At 41.9% G+C, this 22,421-nt stretch overlaps 3 protein-coding genes across 3 annotated transcripts in view; all 3 read left to right on the top strand.

Moving 5' to 3' along the window:
- The window catches only part of TM4SF1 (transmembrane 4 L six family member 1), a 4,792-nt gene extending 654 nt beyond the window's left edge, over positions 1-4,138 (top strand). The window contains exons 2-5 of the mRNA XM_009075766.1: positions 1,277-1,366; positions 1,454-1,602; positions 3,015-3,195; positions 4,124-4,138. Of these exons, the coding sequence (XP_009074014.1) occupies positions 1,277-1,366; positions 1,454-1,602; positions 3,015-3,195; positions 4,124-4,138 (435 nt within the window). The remainder of the gene's footprint in view (positions 1-1,276; positions 1,367-1,453; positions 1,603-3,014; positions 3,196-4,123) is intronic.
- Positions 4,139-8,047: 3,909 nt separating this feature from the next.
- TM4SF18 (transmembrane 4 L six family member 18) lies at positions 8,048-11,063 on the top strand. The gene is made up of 5 exons (XM_009075765.1): positions 8,048-8,436; positions 9,740-9,829; positions 10,482-10,624; positions 10,717-10,897; positions 11,025-11,063. The coding sequence occupies exons 1-5, from the start codon at positions 8,260-8,262 to the stop codon at positions 11,061-11,063; spliced, it is 630 nt and encodes a 209-aa protein (XP_009074013.1). The 5' UTR covers positions 8,048-8,259.
- A 3,328-nt stretch (positions 11,064-14,391) lies between these two features.
- Positions 14,392-22,415, top strand: LOC103803219 (ceruloplasmin-like; the record flags this gene model as incomplete). Its single annotated transcript, XM_009075764.1, has 8 exons — positions 14,392-14,546; positions 16,325-16,569; positions 17,770-17,982; positions 18,553-18,726; positions 19,265-19,519; positions 20,440-20,605; positions 21,556-21,695; positions 22,329-22,415. Coding segments are annotated over exons 1-8 (1,435 nt in total), but the record flags the coding sequence as incomplete, so codon positions are not given.
- Between the last annotated feature and the right edge of the window lie 6 nt (positions 22,416-22,421).

The following is a 22,421-nucleotide window of genomic DNA, read 5'->3' as shown; positions in this document are numbered from 1 at the left end:
AGTGGCAATTGTCAAAGCTTTGCATTTGAGTAACAGCAAAGGATGAAGAATCAAGTGTGTTCACTGTAGGACACTGGTAATCTGAAGCTATTATTTTCTACCTTTTCTGTTCTGTGGACCATATTGTAGTATATTTCAGTTCCCTGACTTTTTCTTCTGCTTTTAAAAGTCCTCTTAGAAAGCAGGTACAGGTCCCTTCTAACCTCTAGTGTTCTATGATTCTGTGATCTTGAGGTGTCTGTGAATCAGAGGCTGAAAACATTTGCATGGTAAGGCACTTTGAGTTGTGAGAGGTGCTTACAGCTGTGTCACAGCCCCACTGGAACCTAGACTGGGATTTGCAAAGACTGGGCTTTATGCATGGAATAACACAAGTGAAACCAGTGGAACTGCTCCTGCAACACACTTGTACAACCTCTCCTGGTCCTGCAGCATTGGGGCTCAGCAGTAGGTCTGAGTAAAGGCTGACTAGTATTTATCTGTTCAGCTGTATAGTTCTTAGTTTAGTATCTTGTTAGGTAAATCTGTGCAGTTTGCAGGTAACTCGTTACTCTTTCTTTATGGTTTCCCAGGGTAGTCCTGAGCTTGGAGTCTTTCTAAGTGCACACTATTAAGTTCTGTTGGTGCCACTGTGAGGATCCTTGTTTTAATCAACTCTGCTCCTTCTTGATTTTTATGCTGAAAGCTCTGGAGTATGGATGCTCTGTATTTCTTACAGATAGCTTCTGCTTTGTTACTTTGCTTTTCTGTCGCTGGAAGCTGGTTGTGAAAACCTGGACAAAGCTAGTTGTCTATGATGAGATATTTGCCTGAATTGGGCAAAATACTCCTAGACTTCTTGCTCTAGTCAGACTGGTTTGTCACACAGGCCACGATGACTACTCTTAAGTAACTAATATATTGGCAGTAGTTAGTGCTTTTTAAACGAATAGGTATGAGATTTTTCTTGTAGTCCTCATTTGGCAGAAAGTGAATGCCTTTTTTTACAGAGCATTTGATTTTCAGGATATAGCCTTTAATGTGAACAAAGACTTTTCAAGCTGAAGTACTTTAAACAGAGCAATACCTTGACAGGCTCTTTGTGCACTCAAGTGCTGTGTATACACGAAGCAGCAGTAGAAATATCCCTGTCCTGGGGTTGGTGCTGTGTTAAACAGGAGTAAGGCTGAGTAACCTGGACAGGCTGATTGCCAAGAAGCAGCACAGTGTGAGGTCTGTTTTATCTGCCCTGTCTGTGCAACCCAAACGAGCGGTGTGGTGTGTTTGCTCTACCCAGGTACTCATTCCAGCTGCAGTGTTCATTGGGCTGCACAATGATGACTGCTGTGGGTGCTTTGGCCACCAGGGCTGCGGGAAGAGCTGCGCGGTAAGTAAGCCTGTACACCCCAGTCCCAGGTAATCCCAGAGACAAGGTGATGGCTCTGCTGAACATTTGTATTTGTCTGCCATATAGATGCTGTCCTCGGTTCTGGCAGCCTTTGTTGGGATCCTTGGCTCTGGATACTGTATAATCATTTCAGCACTGGGCTTGTCTCAAGGACCATATTGTTTTACCCACCTAGAGAGAAACTGGAACTATCCTTTCACTGATTCCTCTGGAGGGTAAGTTGTCTGTTCATGAGGATATTGTATTTTCCCCCATGTACGCATGGACTTTATTCCAGTACCTTTCAGCAATATGCAGTAACCATATACCAAGGTCCCTTCATAACTTTAAGCTTCTCACTCACTGAGAACTAAACAAATGGCAACAGTTATACTGCTATAGTGTTAAACCACAGCAGTAGAAATCCTCTGTCCTACAAAGAGGGATCTGAGCATAGGTAATAATATCTATGCATCATGTACTGTTCATGTCCATGAACGTCTCTAACAAAGTATAAAGTTTTAGGAATTAGAGGGATTTTCAAATGATGAATAGTGGTTGTTATGAAATTTGTCTTGTCATTTATGTAAGAGTCTGTTTTGTCAGTTGCTTTGCATCACCATGAAATGGCACAATGCCTTCATTAGTGACAATGGCACAGAACCTCATAAATGAAAATAGAGAAGGCTTATAAGAGTCATTGTACACTGCAGGGTGGGGGGAGCCAGAAGCTCCTAATTATTCCTAATTAGTGTTCTACAGCAAAAAAAAAGTCTATGTATGCTATTCTCCATTAGTCCCCACAAATCCTATAGTTTGGAGGAGGAGTCAGTTTGGATCATAGCACGGTTTTACAGTGTCTGTAGGGTTGGCAACCTCAAGGCTGTTTCTAGTAGGAGCTTATGGCTGATGCCAGACTAGAGGAGTTTGAGTATTTGAATAAGAAGCCACATAAAGCTCTTTGCAGTAGAGTTTGAATTTTACATTTTAGTTACATCTCTCCCAAGACCAAGTTAGTCTGGTTGCAGTCGAGTTAGTTTAGTTGCATCTCTCTCAAGTTCCTCCTCCTCCATCCCCCCCAGCCACTACTGAGTATAGAAGAACTGGGTTAGGTCCTTGCTGAAGACTCATCACTGCTGATGTTCTGAAGATGTGAGCGAGCAGTAACAGGTGAAACACTGCAGTACCCCTCCAAATTTGTTCTCTGTTTGGCTCTTCCAAGTTGGCATGTGAGGGCCCAAAGACAGCAGGACTAGGGAGGAAGTGACCCATTTGCCTCAGATCAGTAATTGCCATAATAAGATAAAAAGTCAGTCCTGGAAAGCTCTGTGGTTGTTTTGAGAAACAGCTTTGCTCTTTCAGCTTCCTTGAGCTTGTGCCTCACTTTAATCAGTAATAAAAGATCCTACCTTTATAGCTTAGGTCATTCTTTTTAAAGAAACCAAGACTTAGCAAAAAAAGTATGGTTGATATTTCAGCATGTTCCTAGAGCAAACAAACTTTGCATGGAATAAACCATTGCATTTTCTGTTCCCACTTAGAGCAAACATCCTAGATGCAGTTGCAGGCTAGACATAACCTGGTTCTAATGTATGGCAAACATCCCACTCTGACAGAATGTTAATATGCTTTTAATTGCTGTGTGCAGGTACTTGTTTGAGTATAACAAGTGGTCTCGATGTCAAGAACCTCAAAACATTGTGCAGTGGAATGTCACCCTGTTTTCCATCCTCCTTGTCTTGGGAGGAATAGAGTTCATTCTGTGCTTCATACAGATAATCAATGGCATTCTTGGAGGACTGTGTGGGTTGTGCTGCAATCATGAGGAGGTAAGTCATTGGCAGCAATAACCATGCTTCTCAGGTGAACATGAAGCAGGATTGTTACTGGTGCTACTGTGGAGTCTTACTCAACAGTTACTTTTTAGGTATTCTTGAGCAACAATTCCATGTACAACTTGCGTTATAGTCCTGTTGTGTTTAGCAGTTTCATGTAGTATTTGACCATGTAGTTTCAGCTGGTTCCTCAGCTGTCCCAGTGACATTAGTCTGCATGGGAGCTGGAAGGCTTTTTTACTGCCCAGTGGCACATGTGATCGTCAGCACTATGTAGAAAATGTAACTGAGATACAGATCTCCTGGTGGTCATGGACTTCGCCAGTGCCTAAACCATTGTTGCCTAGTGTGGTGCTTGTTCTAGTTATATTGCTCTTGCTTTGTGTTTTGCCCCCAGCAGCTCATAAACTCCTAAGAATATGCTGCATGCAATAAAAACTGCAGCATCCTGGCCTTGCTTAGTAAAAGTAAGATAGGAGAAGGAATTAAACTGCATGTAGCTAACAAAACCTGCAGAGAGATCTGAAGGTGCTTTGAAGGTGGATTTTGTTTTTGACTGAGGAAAGGGAGCTTCCTCCAAATCTCTTTAACATCCTGTTTAACAGTTTGGGCATGTTGTTGAAATCAGTATCATAGTGGTAGTGCTGGAACCTCAATGGCTTAAGGTATAAACCAGATTTAATTTGTATCACACGTTATAGCTCTGAGTGTGTTTGACATGTTTAATTGACATCGTTGAATGTGGGGCTCTTTCAAAGCCATTACTATCTTCTCCCTCCTGTGTCCCATGCTGTAACTGCAGTATAGAACCACAATGCTGTGGCTGTCTAAATGTGCTCAGGTTAATTTTTGCCTTTATAGTTGGATACAATACTAGCATTCTTTCCATTAATATGTTTCTTTCTTTTTGTTCCCCCCGCAGACATATGCTTGCTAGAAACCTGACAATGCATTGACTTCGTGGGTGTGTGTGCTGTAATGAGTATTCTGTGGAGTTTTTTAAACTCCATGCAAACTGAAATACACATTTGTCAAATTGTGCTGTTGCCATCGATTTAAGTGACTTGGGGTCAGCCTTTGTCGTTGCAGTTACATGCAGGTTTTCCACTAACCTGCCTCTGTCTAAAGGCAAAATGTATCCTGGATATCTTTGGTCCATTTCATCTTAGTGCAGACAACTGCCTGAATATGTGTCACTAAAGAGGTTTTATTTATTTTATTCTTTTTACTGTCGCAACAGCTCTGTCCTTTATCCTGCTCTCCCAATAAAGTTGCTCTTTTATTCTGATTTTGGAATGAACACAAACCAAATCTGGCCTGGAAATAAATGAATACTAGGTTTTGGTCAGCTGGACCAAAACCAAAGCAGCAGTAAGATGTGGATGATCAAGGGTAGATACATGCACTTCACCTTTTGAGTACTGTTCTGACCTTCCCCTGTATTCCACAAATAAAGATTTGTATTAAAAATCCCCAGCAGGTGTCAGTGATTCCTTCCCTGCCCCGGCTGAAACATGACTTTGCCTGGTCTTGGAGTAAAGGACACTGGTGGCATGAGAACGTGGCTATAACATAGTCAGGTTACAACCTGCTTTTCCTCTCCAGCAGGCTCTGCCAGAGTGGGAACTGCTGGGTTTGGATCACTTAGCTGAGTCAGGTGGTTGTGCATCAGCAGGAGTTCAGTGACAGTTCTCTGACAGATACAGCTGTACATGTGGAGTCTTCGTCCTGGGTTGGGCCAACAGTTCCTGGCTGATGACCATCCCAGGGACCTGAGGGGACACTGCATGCAGCTGAGCCCATCTGGGAGTCCCTTCTGCCCTCCCAAGAGGGGTCACCTCCTGACTGCCTATTACAGGCCTGAGACAAAACAAAATGTGGGCCTGACTTCTGGATTTTACCTCACCCAGCAGACCCTCAGGCCTTACAGTGCTCAGGGAATCCAGTGCAAATTCAGGTTGGCAGTGACAGATTAATGCCAAATACCTGACTTTACCCATAAGCAGCCTGGAGGCATTGTTATAAGATCCTGTGCAAGAACCTTTGGAGTGTTGCTTGTAGCATATTAGAGTGAATGTTTTATCACAAGTAAGTCTGAATAACATGCTGCCAACAGCATTGCTGGCAAGGTCAGTATGCTCCTGGCAATCACATTTTTCAAGTGAAAACCAAAATGTGACATGCCATTTATCTCAAGGCAATGAGGCTTAGTTTTGGAATCTAGCTGTTAATGTTGTCTCTGAAAACAGACAAGTTGGTTTCTGTTTGTGGGAGAAAAAGAAGTTCCCGTGGATGTCAGTGTGTCCTTAGGCTATTTGTAACTAGGAGGGTGGTCTTTAACAGCAGCCAGAAATGTGAGGTGCATCTCATGCTGCCCTTGCAGTCAAGTCTGCTCTCTACAAATACAAAGCTGAAAAGATATTAACTGTGAAAACAAAATTGTACACATACAACCACAGCTGCAAAAGAATTGTCAGATGGAAGAGTCTGTGTTTAAAATCTCAGGATACCTGATTTTTGCAATAGGATTTATTAATACCTAAATATGTAGAGGTAGTTGAGGGTCTTTAATGCCATTTGTTTGTTGTGTTTATTCCTGTCTTGCCCTGCTATGGGAGGAAGGAGAATATGTGCATGCATGTGTGTGTGTACACACAAAATTCCTTGCAGCTGTGCAGTAGTGTCTGTGTGTGTGAAGAAGCACTGTTTGAAAAAGTATCTGCAGGATTAAATTTGGTGTGGAATGAGAGGAGGAGGAAAAGGAACGGGGTCCTCAATGGAATCATTTCCATGCAACACAGAGGTGTTTGCCTTTATGCTTGCATAGCTGTTATTTGTCTTTCTGGTACACACAATTCATTAAAGAACTGAAACTATTTTAGAAATTCCAATAGGCAGAATGATTAAGCTAGAGTTTAGACTTTAAACTTCAGCCCAGATCCATGTAGCACCAGTGCTCAGCATTTCTATGCACTATTTATATTGCCATGTGAAAAAAGGCCCGTGGGACTCCTTTGTTGCCTGATGCATAAGACAGTGTTTTGTGAGGTTTATGGGCTACATTGTGGAGAAGTGGTTGGTTCAGGTTGTATTTGTTTCAGCTGCAGAGCAGTCCCTCATCCAGAGTAAATGTGGCTTTACTGTAACGGGTTTGGCATCAACTCATGGATAACAACAGTTCGGGAAAGCAGTGATTGCAACACTTGGTAAGATATTTGAGAAACCAACTGACAGGTTTGCTTCATTCTTTGTTTCGTGTTCAAGTGGTATCATGTGCCAGCAAAATAACCACACTGTGATTTGGTATTTGCAGAGCTCAGTTTAAACACAAACTAAGTTGTGATGCAGATTGCTGCACTACAGAACAATTGCTGCTTCAGGCATCTCCCATGTTAATTTCTTCTAGTCAGAATAGATCATAATGGAAATAGTAGCAGATCTGATTATAAAATATGCTGCTTGATACTAATTTTGGCCTTTACTTTCAGAAAAAAAGATTTCAGCCTATTACATGATCGTTGAGTTTTGTAATAAAAATCAGTCCTGGGGATGTGATGTGTGTGCTTTTATAGCAGCTGTTTTCTCTGCTCTGAAAGATGCAGTGTTGAGGACATGAGTTCCGTTTTAGCCTGTGAGCCTGGAAGGGCAGGTTTGCTGCTAATTCTGATTAGAGGGAAATCTGGAAAAAAGTGTCCATAGTGATTTGAGAGTAAAAAGGCAATACAGGAAGATCCTCAAAGTCTGAAGACTTCAAAATGAAACCTCCTAGAAAAAGAGGAGAGTCACAACAGAGTATGGGGAGAAAAATGATGTAATTATGTGAGTACCCCATGCCCATTTCCTTGTGTGAACTCATTCAAAGCAGTAGTATGGAATTAGTTACAACATGCAATCCAAACAGCCTTTATGGGATGACAAGAGAAGCCTCATGCATGCAGAGCCTGAAACAGCTCATGAGGAAACAGAGGGAAAATGTGTCATGACATCATTGCTTCTAAAATCAGCTTTCCTGCTTTTGATAGAGCCCCATTTTTTTTTGTTCTCTGACTGCAACTTTCCTATTGAGTAAAGCCTAAGCTAATTCTTGAGTTACTTTTCTGATGACTCACAAGGGGCACAGACTTGGGTCATGCTGTGAGTGCTCAAACCTCCCCAGCTCTGTGTTGCTGGGATGGATGTTTAGGTGCTCAGGTGTTAGGGAATGATGACACGTGACCACGGGGAAGCTGTCTGGCTTTGCACAGGGCAAACAGCAGGTATTTCAGAAAAACAACCAGACTTTCTGTCCTGCACAAGAAGTCATGTGTATGTAGGTCAGGTCTGTAGCTGTGCAAGCTCAGTTGTAAGCACAGGGTGAAACAGTTGGAGAAATAGAAGGATTTAATTTGTAGAACATTTTTTTGGAAAGAGTAATTGATTAAAAGAGTGAAAGTAAGTCTGCCTGGCAGTTTCTAACCAGTGTTATTTGGGCTTCTGTACTCTCTGCAAGACAGCCCAGACTGGTGTTCCTGTGCAGCTGCCCCAAGTCAGCAACAAATGTTGGCTCCCCCTTAGGGCTCTGATACTAATTCTCTGTAGTGAGGCAAAGTGTGGCCTTCTGTACGGAGACTGGGCATATTTATCATCTGACAGCCTCCTTCCCCATGTTGCAGTAAGGCTGAACAACCTGCCTCTGTCACAGGTTGTGTGTGCCAGTTTGTATGCTGGGGAGGAGCAGGGAATTTCTGAGCAGTCACTAGGAAATGAGAGCTTTGAAGTTCCTTCCTGAGTCCAACTCCTAGACATATTTTGTTTGGAAGATCACAAAGGAGGATCTTTTAGAAGGAAAGTGGCTGCTTAAAGACGTGCTTAGACAGGACAGGGAGTTTACACAGTGATATTCATCTGTTGTTCTGCTAACTGTTAAGCACTTCTGTCCCTGGAATCACACTCCAGTCAGTGGTTCCTGTGAATATGAAATGACTGAATCAAGCTGGGGGAGTCAAAGCGCTCTTCATATTTAAAATCTTGTAATCCTTTCTTAGTTTAGAAGAGCAAAACTTCCAGAGCTCTTGAGAGATGGCTTTAGAGACATGTGGAAGCTGTTTGAGTTGTCTGCTGATTCCTCTTGCGCTTTGGAGTATTGTTGTGAACATCCTCCTGTACTTTCCGAACGGGAAAGCTCTGCATGCTGCCAGCTCCCAGCTCCCCAACTACATCTGGTATTTTGAGGGCATCTGTTTCTCAGGTGTGATGGTAAGTGCTCATTCTGTGGATTGTTAATGAATTGCATTTTACTGCAAGTAATAATTGGGTTACTCTTCAACAATGTAATTATGCTTTTAAAGAGCATATGGATCACTTTGGCAAAACCACTGCAGGCAGAAAAACTCGAACTGGAAAAGATGTTAATATACTGAATGACAAGCTATGTATACTCTTTAACATAAGTGATTTTGCAGGGTTGATTGTTTAGGGGTTGTTTTCTGCTGCCTCTTTGTTCATGTGTAATTTACAGAGGTAGACACTATGTTGATTTAATCCTCTATGGAGGCTGAATTAAAGCTCTTTTACCAAAACAAAATGAAACAAAAACTAAAAGAGCTTCGTGTAGTGGTTCAGATGTTTTTAAGAGTTATGTGCAGCCCAGTGTTTTAGTGAAGGTGCTGAATTGGGAGAGTTACTAAAACATGAGACATTGTTTTGAAATCGTGTATTCTTCCTAAAGCAGAAAAAAATCCTTATCTTTTCCAGCAGAGGAAAAGAACTCTCAGGCAGGATTCAAGCAGAAAAACACAGCTGCAAATTGGGAAAAAGTTAACTGCAGCAGGGATGTTGGTATCTTAAAGCATTTTTAGCTTTAGAATTATTACAAATTTGTAAAAAATAAATATCATTCTGTTACAAAGAGGTCAGCAGCAGGTGAGAGGATAGTGCTGTGATTCAGAAACATCCCCTTCTTGTATTTCTGCTTTCAAACTGAGTGACAGTTTGTTGTTCTGGGAGTCCAGATCATATTTAGCAAAACTATTCTAGGATAAGGCTTAAATAACTCAGTAGTCTGAGAAAATCAGGATGGATACTTGGCAGAGAAAACAAGTAAAGTACAGGTAAATTTAACAAAAAGCTTTCATTACTTTTTCTAGCATAACTGTGTTGGTAAGGAAGGCAATACCCTGATCCATGTACCTGTGTCAGCAAGAAGCTATTGAACTGATGTAGTTGTATTGACCTTCCTTTCATTGGTATTGATTCTTTTACATGTGAACTTGGTTTTATTCTCTCAGCCTCGCTGGTGTAGCTGTGCCCAAGCTCTTAGCACTTTGCTGTAGTGGGAGACACTGTACTCTTGGCTTTCAAGTCCAAGACACAAGTACAGTGACAGGCTACTAATCCCACTCCAGTTCCACGTGTGCCTTGAGTAATTGTGCTCTCCTATGGATCAGCTTTAACATCTCCAGAGAGCACAAGAGATGCAGCCCTTGCCTTCCACAGGTGAAGGAGACTTTGGTTTTAGTATCTGCTGTCATCTCACTGACCTTATGATGTCCCCTTACAGATGCTTCTTTTGGCAGTAATTTTAATAACACTGGAGTGTAGTGTGTTCTACCGGTGCTGCCAGAGTGAGAGCTGTAACAAAACCTACAGGGTGAGTCTGTGTTTTGTTTTTGTGCATCTCTTTAGCATTTGTTTCGAGCACCTTCCTGCTCCCCTGCTTCCAGCACATCCTGCTGCCCTCTCCACTGCTCTGTTTTCACTTCCTTTCACAGGGGAGGATTCTAAATTGGATTGCAAGGTCACAGAGAATGTAGCTTCTTCCTTCTGATGCATAATAAGCAGGATGAAAGAAAATTAGACAAGCACTCCCCCCACATCCTTGTAAAATAAAATAAGAGCATAGAAGGCCTGAGCCTGTCAATGAAGTGCACTGACTAAAGAGCCTCATCCCTTTGCCTGTATTATTTGGAAGCTATTTTTTCCAGTAATGACTCATACGCTACCTGGGATTCAGACATATTTAATACATAGTTGTGTTCCTCCAGTGTATTGGGAAATAATTTTTCAAAAATGCAATTTTTAAAAAAACACCCAAAGAATATTTAACTTAGCGTTTAGGAACTGTCTTCATCTTTGTTTTGTGTGTGTATGCTTACTATACTTTACTGGCTATTTTTCTTTCTGAGTTTTGAAGACTGGGAAAATCCAACATGAAGTTCACCTGAAGGAAGTGGCTAGGCAGGCTGAATGATTGTGTTTGCTGCAGACACTGTCCCCACACAATAATATTTCTCTCTCTTCAGAGTTTTATTTCCATCGTGTTGGCCCTGCTTGGAGTTGCTTTCTCAGGATACAGTTGCATCATTTTCACCCTGGGTTTGATTCAAGGCCCTTTCTGCAATTCATCAAGTGGATGGGATTATATTTTCAGAGACACTGCTGGGGGGTAAGAAATATCAGTGTAACTCTTCTGGAAGAAATTGTTCATCGAATCAATAGATGCATTCTTCTCACTTCACAGTGGTGTTTCTCTAACAGGTACCTCACAGATTACTCTGCCTGGACTCGGTGCACAGAGCCCGCTAACATAGTGGAGTGGAATGTCATTTTGCTCTCGATTCTGATAGCTCTCAGTGGACTGGAGTTGATCATCTGTTTTCTCAAAGTGGCTGCTGAGCTGAAGCGAACGCTCTGTGGGACCTATTCTGTTTTTGGACAGGTAACAAAACATCTTAGGTTAATTTCTTCAGCATCTCTAAGTCAGTTTAGCTTCAGCAATTTCTCTTAGTTGAGAACCTATCCTTTTGGTTTATGCATTCTCTATGCCATTGCATTTTTTTAACCAGAGGATCTATACTGATAACACATTTGTTGGTTTTGATTAATCCACTAATTCCTTGTGGTATGCAAGGATTGGTGGCTGCTCACTCTGACCTTTAAGGCAAGGATTGAGAAGAAAAAAAAGCTGCTGAGAATTGAGCACTGATGCTGAATCTGTTACTGCTATGTCAGCAGAGGTTTTTTGGGATTTTTAATTTCAACTGGGTTGGAAAAGACCTTAAAGATCATCAAGTCCAGCCCTACTGTGGTTACTAGACCGTGGCACTAAGTGCCACATCAAGTCTCATCTTGAAAACCTCCAGGGACAATGAATCCATTACCTCCCTGGGCAGCATATTCCAATGCCTGATTATTCTCTCCATAAAAAATCTCTTCCTAATATCCAGCCTAAACCTCCACTGGCAGAGCTTGAGCCTGTGTCCTCGTGTCCTGCTGCTGGTTGCCTGGGAGAACAGACCAACCCCCACCTGACTCCAACCTCCTTTCAGGGAGTTGTGGAGGGTGATAAGGTCTCCCCTGAGCCTTCTCTTCTCCAGGCTGAACACCCCCAGCTCCCTCAGCCTCTCCTCATAGCACTTGTGCTCGAGTCCCTTCACCAGCTTCTGAGTCAGAAATCAGCAGTTTCTGAGCACCTTTCTTCTAGTATTCAATTTACAGACATTTGTACCAATGTGTGACTTTCACAGCAATGATGAGAGAGATTTGCATTTCCTTTTTTTATTTGCAGGCCAGGATTCTCTGAACTTGGCAAGGAAATCGTTGCTGCTTTTCCCCCAGCCCCAGAAAGAGAGAGAGAGAGATGGTATCTCCAACATGCATGGTGCTACAAAGAGAAATTAAACCCTTGTCTTAAATCTTTGTCTCTCAAACCTCTCTATTTTGGGTGAAGTTATTTGAACTGTTTGACATCTACATTTTTCTCACCTGTCCTGTTGTCCCTGGCAGGGACTCTTAGTTTTTTTACCCTGCAACTTGTTGTGACAATAGAGAGGTTTGAATACTATGGAACTGCTTTTGTATTAAAATCACCTGGTTTTTTATTGTTAAATAAACTGCTCCAGAACTGCTCTAGAACTGCTTGTTTTGTATGATTGTGTCTGGTGAATTTACATTTCCACTCTGCCACAGGTTGGTATCTCCTATTTTACAGGCCTCGCCAGTGGGATGGGAGAAAGAATCAGAAGGGTAAAAGCTAGAAAACTCATGGCTTGAATTAAAGATAGTTTAATAGGGAGAACAAGAGCTGCACACACAAGCAGAGAATTAATTCACTGTTCCCCATGGGCAGAGGGTGTTGGGCACCTCCAGGAGAGCAGGGCCCCATCACACGTAATGGTTCCTTTGGAAGACAAACACCATCACTCCAAATGTTGCCCCTTCACTCCTTCCTCCCTGCACTTGATATACTGAGCATGATGTCCTATGGTATGGAATATCCCTTTGGACAGTTTGGGTCACCTGCCTAAGCTGTGTCTCCTCCCAGTCTCCCCTACATCCCCAACTTTCTTGCCAGCATGGCAGGATGAAAAGCAGCAAAGGCCTTGGCTCTGTGTCAGCACTGCTCAGGAAGAACACACACATCTCTGCATTATCAACTCTATGTTCAGCACAAATCCAAAACACAGCCCCATTCTAGCCACTGGGAAGAAATTCAATTTTGCACAAGCCAAAACCAGCACACAGGGCAAATAAACAAAAAAAACCCCTGCAGAAATCATTTTGAGCACATGACTCCAACCTGTGAAACTCCAGAATTTCATCATAGATTTGGTCAAATTTCAAAATCTTGGCTTTGGCCACAGTCATCACTTTCATGCAGATGTGTAGAAGGTTCTAGAAGGTGAGATCATGAAATTCAATATTCTGACAGTGCCTGAAATTTTCTATATGAATACTGATTAAAATTGGTAATTTATCTGTATAGCACAGTCCTGGTAAATAAGGATTATATTTGTATGTCCTGAAAGGGAAAATTCTGCACTTTAGTTATGGTCTGAATCTTAATCTTCTATCCAGAATAATCATAATTTTTCTGACCCATATTAAAATTGCCTCAGAGAGGATTGTGGTTACTACAGATTTACTGCAGATATTTTTAAGCTGCCATACAGTAAACAATGTCATTTAGAGTGAGTGTGACTGTGTCAGTGCTCAGAGCACAAACAAGATTTTTTAAGATTTCCCAAATGACTGAAAATACTATTTTTTAATAGAAGTTTACAGGTGGCTTGTTATGTCTAAAGTTTCAGACACAACCATATTGTAATGAATATATGCTCGAAAAAGTGCCCTTGCAAACTCTAGTTAGGTTGTTTTCAAACGTTTCACTTTTAAGGTCCAATTTTGTTCTTATTTTTCAATGAGATTAACAGATACAAAATGTTTATGGAACTTCAGTAAAGCAAAAGAAGCATTTGGCACTGGGTAGTGCATTTAGATAATAGTAACATTTAAGATTATGTGGATCTTATGCTTTTAATCATTGAAGAATGTGGATTATCCTGTCTGGCAATGGACTAGGAGGAAGATAACATAGGGAGGTCATTTTGTGGCATTTCCGAGCCTCATTTCCATTTGAGCAACCCTGAAACTGCTTGGAAAGGGGATGCAAACATGCCCCACCTCCATCAGTGAATAGCCGGTCCTTTTCAGCTTGAGCAATATGTGCCACACTTCGTGCTAAAATTGCATCTCTGAGGGAGCTGTGGTGGGTAGCAGAGCTGACCAGGCATGCCCTGATGTTCACCCTTGTCCCAGTGACTTCAGTCCACCCTTGTCTGCTTGTGCCACACCAGTTTGGTGTGGCTGTGCAGAAGGGAAGAGGCAGATCTTTGGGGCAGAACGAGCGAGGGGAACAGGCAGGTGAAGGTGAACCTTGGGCTCCTTGTGTCAGTACAGAGCAGGTACACAGGGAAAAGGTGCCAGAGCTTTCCACAGCATGCTCGAGAAGTTGTGTTCTTGTGCCACACATCACAGGCATTGTTTTCTCAGGACTATATGAGCTAGAGAGAGAGTGGTGAAGAATGCAATTAAGTTTAAGTCTGTAAATCCATTTAAATTTACTTCCAGTTCAGGGCAAAATTTACAATCTGTGACACTCTAAATGGTAATTTGTGTGATAGTAGTTTGGCAGGAATTGAAAAAATGTTTTTGAAGATTATTTGAACTGACGAGGTTACCAGAATCCTTTGTTTGCTCTCCACACACAGAGACATTGTGCAATTGGTTTTATTGTGCTCACCAAAGCAAACAGGAGTGGGGAGGGGGAGGTAAGGACATGGGGGTGGGAGAGACGGGGATATATAAAGGGAAATTGCATGTGTCTGTCCTGTGGTTTCATTTTGCTTTTTCCTCAAGGTTCGTGAATGCAAGATGAAGCTGTTCCTTCTAAGCTGCTTGCTGGTTTCTTGCTGTTGCCAGGCTGGAGCAGTGAACAGGGAGTACTACATCGGCATTAGGGAGACAGCCTGGAACTATGCACCCGGCAGTGCCAACGCCATCTCGGGGCAGCTGTTTGCAGAAGAGGAGTAAGTAAAGCAGTTCACGCTGGTTGAGTTTGATTTTACAGCATCGTCACCAGGGCCAGACTGAAAACCTGGTGAAGGCAGTGAAAAGAATTTCGTTGGTGTCAGTGGATTTTGTCAGACGTGTAAGAGAATTTTGACTTTTTTTCCTGGCTTGCTTGAGAATTGCATTCCAATGTTCTGTTAATTAAAAGCACTGGAATAGGCAGTGGTGTGTGAATTTGTGGTAATGAAATATTTACTAAGTAGAGACTAGAAAAAGACCCAAAATGTCTAATGATGTTTAATTTTGGATGTCTTAGGTGCCAGTGCTGAACAGATGACTTATGCTGTTGTTTTTGAACACAGAAGTTTGACAGATTTAAAACTTTCCCACTGTGCAGAGGTTTTGTTTTTAGTTATTCATTGTTGGCAGGGGTGGTTTTCACTGGTGCAGCAGCACAGCTGGGTCCTTCCACCCACAGTGCCATAACATATTTGTTTAATTTAGTTTGCAGCTCAAAAGCTTTCTGCACTCAGACTTCTAGTAACTGAGCCTTTGAGTTTATGCTCCCTGAGTTTCATGGAGCTCTGAACTGGCATTTTAATTACACTTCAGATCTGTGCTTGCCAAGGTACAAACAATTCCTTCCCTACATGCTCTAACAATACTCAGCCTTGTGAAGAATACTTTGCATTTTTGGGCAGTATTAACTTGCTTCACGACATGGCTTGCTGGGAATATTAAACCAAGTTGGCTTAGTTTCTTGGCGGGGAAGACGGCTGAACCTCAGGCAGTGTTGCCCTGTCTCCTGGGATTGCCTCCTCCTGGAGGAAGTAACTTTACTTCCACAGCTGGTCCTCCTGAAACAGGCAGGGAAAGGGGCAAGAGGGTTTGTTATTAAGGAGATGAGTTTGGGTTCACAGCACCAGCCAACAGCAGCACTCCTGGTTTGGACAGCCAGTGCTGGCAGACCCTCTCACCATTGTAGTTAGCAAATACAAGTACTTTCTCCACTTTCATAAAGACTAAAATATTTAATGAAAGCTACCTGACCCTCAGCATCTGCAAAGGTTGGCTCCAAAGCCATTCCCTGTTGATAGTTGTCAGAAACATGTGGTGACTCCTTGTCTGTGGTTGGTGGTGCTGGGACAGCATGTTCATGACAGCAACACATTTCAGAACCATTGGTGCCATCTGTAGGAGATACCATCTCCATTAGCCTCACTTCAGCTCATGGGATAGGCTCTTTCCTCTTTCACCAGCTCTCGTGGTCTCACTCATTCCAGATTCTGTGTGCCAGCCTGTCCTCCTGCCCGTGCACACTCTGGGCTTCAGCAGCACCTTGCAGTTTTGCTCATGTCCAGACAGCTTATATGTATTTACTGGCTGAAAATTCTGCTCCTCATTCAATGGAACAAGGCCTATGCAGTCAACATCATGGTGTGGTGATGGAAATAATTATTTTAAACAGGCTGGAAAATTATACAGCAAATTAAGCATGCAAATACAATGTTTAGAGCAATAAAAACTATTATTTTCCTTCTCCACACAGTCTCAGATTTCCCTGAAATTGTATCAAATACCTTCACCTTCAGTCTACAAAAGAGGTAGAAAAAATATCGGGTTGGTGTATAGTATTTATTTTCTATATGGGTGCCTAACTCTTTGTGGTAAGAGACATACTTGTTCCTAGCAGTGCTGCAGAGGCCTGGTCTTTATTTGAGACTCTACTAATTAAATCCATTAACATATAAAGTGAGTATCTGACACTACAGATGTGTGTGTGTTTTCTTTACAGGCAGGCTGAAGTCTTTCTCAAAAGAGGACCACACAGGATAGGAAGCATTTACAAGAAGGCTGTCTACACTCAGTACACCAATCATTTATATGATGAGATAGTTGAGAAACCTTCCTGGCTGGGATTTTTAGGCCCTATAATTAAGGGAGAAGTTGGTGATTCCATTACTATTCACTTGAAAAACTTTGCTTCCCGAAACTACACACTGCATCCCCACGGTGTAAGATACACAAAAGAAAATGAAGGTAGGTGGAGTTCATTCTGTGCCAGAATTCATGAAAAGTGACTCATTCCTCGGAGTGTAAGTGATATTCTCTTATCAGAGAGATGACTGGTCAAGTAAATAAAGATTTAAACTAGGACACAATCAATTGAAAACAGGAGCTAAGAAGTTTGATAGTTGTTTCAAGAGTGAAATACAAAGCCAAAAGTGGAATTCTTAAAGGAGGTGATTTTAGATCAGCGTTTTACCTGAGAGTATTTGTGTTTCACCTGAAATAAGGGTATAAAGGTATATAAGAGATTCAGGGATGGAGGATATATATATATTAAAAAAAAAGATGCTGATGTGAAGAAATATTGTTAACAGTGATAACTTACAGCTCCAAATTCTCAACACTGATTCTGTGTATATGGTGTATAAGATACACAAGAGTTTCTTAAAACTAAGGAACAGATACTGCTTAGTAATTAATTAATGAGGTGAAAGCCTGACACACTGTAAGGCATATCCAGGAGTGCTCCTGGGATCAGTGATGGTTTGTCCTTGCAATCACCAGTCCCCACACACTTGGATGATGGGGGTTTCTGCACTGGACAGCATCAGGCTATGGCTGTTCAAAATTTTATTGTTGGGCCTTAAGAACAGCGTGTGAGTTGCTGAGATATGATGTTGTCTCAAAGACATTTCATTAGAAGCATTTGTGAAGTATCAGCTTCTAATATTTTGTGAACTTTTTCATTACAGCTAATGTATGTCCTGATACAGACACGCTCTGTGGGACCAGAACAGTGTGTTACATAGCAGTACATGCTCTTCTTGGAATTTCTTTCTGTTGCTGTCATTCCAGCAACACCTATATTCCTTCAGGACATATGCAATATTTTAGAACAGTTTCCAAGATTAATATTGAACAAATCTTTTACAAATATTTGAATTGTTATCTTTTTACCAGAAGTGCATAGTCCCTTCCCAGTAAATTAAAGACTAACTTTAATGTGCCATTAATTGAAGCACTCCCATGGACCTGAAAGGCAAATGAAGGGATTTCTGAAGAGAAAGAAAATACCTATTCACCTGGTTTTAAGGCTGGGGTTTTTACCTGTATTCAGATGTTCAGTCCATTTTACTACAACATGTAGTCAACTGTAAGCATGGCAGGAGCTATCCTGATGTCCCGTTGTGCTCATGTTCTGCTAATGGTGGCTGTGTGGCAATTCTTCAGGTGCTCTTTATCCTGACAACACCAAAGATGTGCAAAAGAGAGATGATGCTGTGGAGCCCGGAGGCCTGTGCACTTACACATGGGATGTGACAGAAGATCAGGGTCCAGCTGAAGGAGATGCAGACTGCATAACCAGGGCTTACCACTCCCACACAGATGCTCCAAGAGATGTTGCCTCAGGGCTTGTTGGGCCTTTAATAATTTGCAGGAAAGGTAAGCCATAAATAAATGAGTAAATAAATACATATGCAAGGTGATTGATAATGCTTATTGATAAATATCAGTGAAATAATTTACTGGAGGAGAAGATTCCAGCTGAACAGCTTTTGGCCTTCTCTATTAACTGTCTTTAGTAGTGTAGGAAGTAGTCTGATTTTCTGTGTGACAGCAAATGTAATTTGCAGAATACTTTGTCCACAAATTCATATGAGTGAGATGTGTTCATGCTAGCAATGCACAAGGAAGTGTAAATACTGATACAACAAACTATATATATATACACAAATTCATATGAGTGAGATGTGTTCATGCTAGCAATGCACAAGGAAGTGTAAATACTGATACAACAAACTATATAAATATATATATGAGAAACTGAAAGATACTATAAAATAACTTTACTGAGAATAAATATTGCACATAAATCTGTTTTCTGAGCATGACTATAAGTTTATGTGTACAGTCACACTCAAGAAAAGTGGCAAAACATGAAGTAAACAGTGTAAGACTAACGAAAAATTACTGGCAGTTACCAAAGACTGATTATTCTGCTTTCCTTTTCAGGTACAATGAATGGGAACAGTGATCCACACTTTGATGCTGAATTTATCCTTATGTTTTCTGTGATGGATGAAAATCTCAGTTGGTATCTAGATGACAATATCAGAACATACTGTTCTGAGCCTTCCAAAGTGAACAAGGACGATGAGGACTTCCAGGAAAGCAATAAAATGCACTGTGAGAGAACATTATATTAATGTTACTTGTCACTGATATGGGGAAGTAATACTTTTATGTCTTGCCTCTTTTAAAGGTGACTCGTAGATAAATTTTTCTTTTTAATCAAAGCTTTTTCTTGGAGGATTAAGAAAGATCCTTTTAAATTAAAAAAAAAAAGATTTCAAAAGTGATAGCAAGTATTGTACAATCAAACCTTTGGAGCTGTGATATAAAATTCTTAGGGGCCAAGAAGCTCTTTGCCAGTGTCATTTCCCATTGCTCTGAACAGAGTTGTATTACTTTGTTCTGTTTCTCAGTCCTGAATTCTGTATAATACTATCACAGTTTAGAAAAGCAGTTTTCACTGTTAGTGTAGACAAATAAGATATCTTTGGCTCTGACAGGGATATGTCTGATACTGTCTCAGTTTCAAAGGAGCTTTCTTTTGAGCCTCTTCCTGTTTTGAAGAACAGAGCAATGGTTGTATGACACCTGCTTTTGAAGAAAATCTCCTAAGGTCTGTGAAGTTAACTGTAATAAACAACATCTATTTTAGCAATCAACGGGTACATGTATGGATACCTCCCAAACCTCACAATGTGTGTGGAAGATAAGGTAAAATGGCATCTTTTTGGCATGGGAAATGAAGCTGATATCCACTCAGCCTACTTTCATGGACAGACCTTAATAGAAAGGCATCATCGAGTTGACACCATCAGCCTCTTCCCAGCCACATTTGTCGATGCTGTCATGATACCAAGGAGCTCTGGGGAGTGGCTGCTCAGCTGCCAAGTGAATGACCATATCGAAGGTACAGTATAAGTTTCAATGATCAGAATCTTTTTAGCTTGAGCTAAGAGCTTACTGAGTCACTTTGCTGGAGCTTCTGACCTGGTTACATCCCAGGCAATATTCTCCTCTGCGTAACAAAACTCTCACAGTGATTGAAACACCTACAAGTGCATTAGGTGGGCATGGAAATCAAGGGAATTCTTGTCTGTAGTGGGAATCATTGTCAGCTGGCAGCAGTTAGCACAGCTGCACTCTTGCAAGCCTCAACTTCAGACAAAAAGCCAGCACGATGTTTGCCTCATACTGAAAATGCCTAACCACGATTTTCTGTTTGCCAGCAAAAAAGTCAGGGCTCATTCCATGCTTGGCACGGGGCACAGGACAAGCAGACTAAACTGCCTGCTGCCAAAGACATACTGATGTGGCTGAAGCATCCTGGCCAAGACTTAAATCCTACAAATCGGCCTAATCTGTAGCTGTAAAAGAGCTCTCTACTGTATTATTTGTATATCCAGCAAGCGGATTTGCTAACAGACCCTGCCCTTAGGGTGCAGAGACCCAGGAGTTCCACAAGTAAGTGTTGATTAGATTTAGACAGAAGATGGTCAGCCTGGTAGCATCTGGCCTTGGTTGAAGTGCTCACCAACAGCACCATGTCCACCCCACCCTGATCTTTGCTGTGCCAGTTGCAGCTGTAGAAGCAGAACGCACTTCACTGCAGCTGTCTGCCTGCTGGAGGTACCACGGCTGTGTCTCTCCATGCCAGCTCAGCTGGTGTGAGTTCTCTTGTAGCATTCATCTTCCTCTTCATTTGTGATTTGCATAGCTGTCACTGGTCTGGGAACCCTCCAGGGAACAGAAGAGCTGTTGGAAGCAGGGAAAGATACAACAAAGTGCAGTTACTTCTCCTTAGGTTTCTCCATCTCCTTTTTTTTCCAGGTGGTATGCAGGCACTTTTTGAAGTAAAAGATTGTAAAAAATCCACACCGGATCACAATGAGTGTACAAAGATAAGACAGTACTTCATTGCTGCCGAAGAGATCATCTGGAATTATGGACCATCTGCAATGAACCATTTTACAGGACAAGAATTAATTGTTGACAGGTAAATGCTTCTAATTAAAGTTTTATGTTCCAAGCAGAATTGATTTAAACATGGTAAATAAGGTAAGCCATGTGATAGAACTGACTTTCCAGCTGAATTTGCTCATTGTGCTCACCTCTGTTTAATATTAATGCTTGGATAATTATCAGTCCAAATTAGGTCTGTTGTTCCCCATGTAATCTTACTATAAATTTTGCTGCTATGTTAGTCATTTCACTGGGATTAAGATGAATTATTATGTCACATGTAGGCAGTGACCCCTGGTGATTCAAAACAGTTTATTGTTCTGAGTTAGAGAACAAAGTTAGGAATTCCTGATCATCACCTCAGCTGATGGACATCTCATCTAGGAAACAGCTTGCACAAGATAGCTTTGCCCTTTGCTCTGTGTTTAGACATTTAAGTCCTGTATGAATTCACTGAATACCTTGATTCCTCAAATTTTTCAGCTGTGAGTTAAATAATATTTACCTCCTCCATGAGGGATGAGGCACAGTTCATTGTTTGAATACTGCTAGTACAACCCTGAGAGGTCCTTTCTTGAAGAATAAAAGTGTAGACTGAATCTTTCTCTTTGTGTTTAGATGTTACATATTCTTGGTGTTTGTATCCACTGTTGTTGAATTATTTGTAATTTTTAATAAAAAGGAGAGTAAACTTGAAGTTGTGAAATGTTGACTAGAAATCACTGTTGGAAAGTGTCTGAGCACACTTGGCTCTGGAAGGGCAGCACTGCACAGTGGCTTAAACAGAAGTTAGCAGAGGGTAACAGAGTCCTGTGTATCTTACATGGGACTGCATAGACGTGTGTGGCCAGACCACTGAAAAGAGACCCAGAGACAAACTCAGCATGTCATGCTCAGAAAACAAGGTTGAAGTCCTCACTGCCTTTGTATGGCTGAGCATTATGACTTGAACCTTTTACATCTATTGCAATTTCTTCTTCACAGTGAATCTCAGACGTTTTTTGAGCAAAGTGAGACAAGAATTGGTGGTTCTTATAAAAAAGCAGTTTACAGGGAATACACAGATGGTTCTTTCACTGAACATAAAAAAAGACTCGCAGAGGAAGCACATCTTGGACTCTTAGGTAAGACAGTCTAAAATCTTTTCATGTCACAGATTTTTGAGAGTAAACAGTCACTTCCACCAGTTAGCGAGCAATGCCCCCACTCTGAGGAGGAGACCTCAGCTCCTCCTGCCTCCTGCAGATTATGGTGCCTGTGGCTTGCCCCAGGAGACACCCCAAGGGTTCAGGAAGCTCCTGAATGCTGGTGCCCAGCTTCCCTGTGGGAGCATGCCACAGTCTCCACAGCTTGGGCTCTGAATTATAAGGCTAGGCTAGGCAGGTCTAGTCTTATTGACAATCTGGCTGTTTCTGGCATGGGTTGGTGCTAATTAATGTCTGTAGATCACAGAACCACAAAATCATTCAGGTTGGGAGGGACCACAGTGGGTCATCTGGTCTAACCTCCCTGCTCAAGCGAGGTCATCCTAGAGCACAGAGGGAGGAACTGTCCTGAAAGTCACTGGGTCTCCATATGAACTGGGCTGCCGCGTGGCTCAGGCCATGTGCCAGGGACCTGGTCTATGGCCACGAGGGCCCAGGAGCATTCCCCATGCGAGGGGAAAAGCAGCCAGGCACCGATCGCTGTACGTTCTTGGTGACTTGTGCACCATTTGAGAGAAACATCCTGCAATGAGACCATGTGCTCTTTTCCAGGCCCCGTGATCAAGGCCGAAGTGGGCGAGTGCCTGAGGGTGACGTTCCGGAACAACGCGAGCCGCGTGTTCAGCATGCAGCCCCACGGCGTGC

The sequence above is a fragment of the Acanthisitta chloris genome, unplaced genomic scaffold, assembly GCF_000695815.1.
Source record: "Acanthisitta chloris isolate BGI_N310 unplaced genomic scaffold, ASM69581v1 scaffold13875, whole genome shotgun sequence".
NCBI lineage: Eukaryota > Metazoa > Chordata > Aves > Passeriformes > Acanthisittidae > Acanthisitta > Acanthisitta chloris.
Note: the sequence above shows the minus strand (reverse complement) of the source record. Positions and strands in the feature narration are given on the sequence as shown.

What these genes read in the sequence shown, in the direction of transcription:
- TM4SF18 (XM_009075765.1), top strand. Translation starts at nt 8,260, where the DNA reads ATGGCTTTAGAGACATGTGGAAGCTGTTTGAGTTGTCTGCTGATTCCT. An exon ending in TTCAGAGACACTGCTGGGGG is followed by an intron (nt 10,625 to 10,716) that starts GTAAGAAATATC and finishes TTTCTCTAACAG; the next exon opens with GTACCTCACAGATTACTCTG. An exon ending in CCTATTCTGTTTTTGGACAG is followed by an intron (nt 10,898 to 11,024) that starts GTAACAAAACAT and finishes TTTTTTAACCAG; the next exon opens with AGGATCTATACTGATAACAC.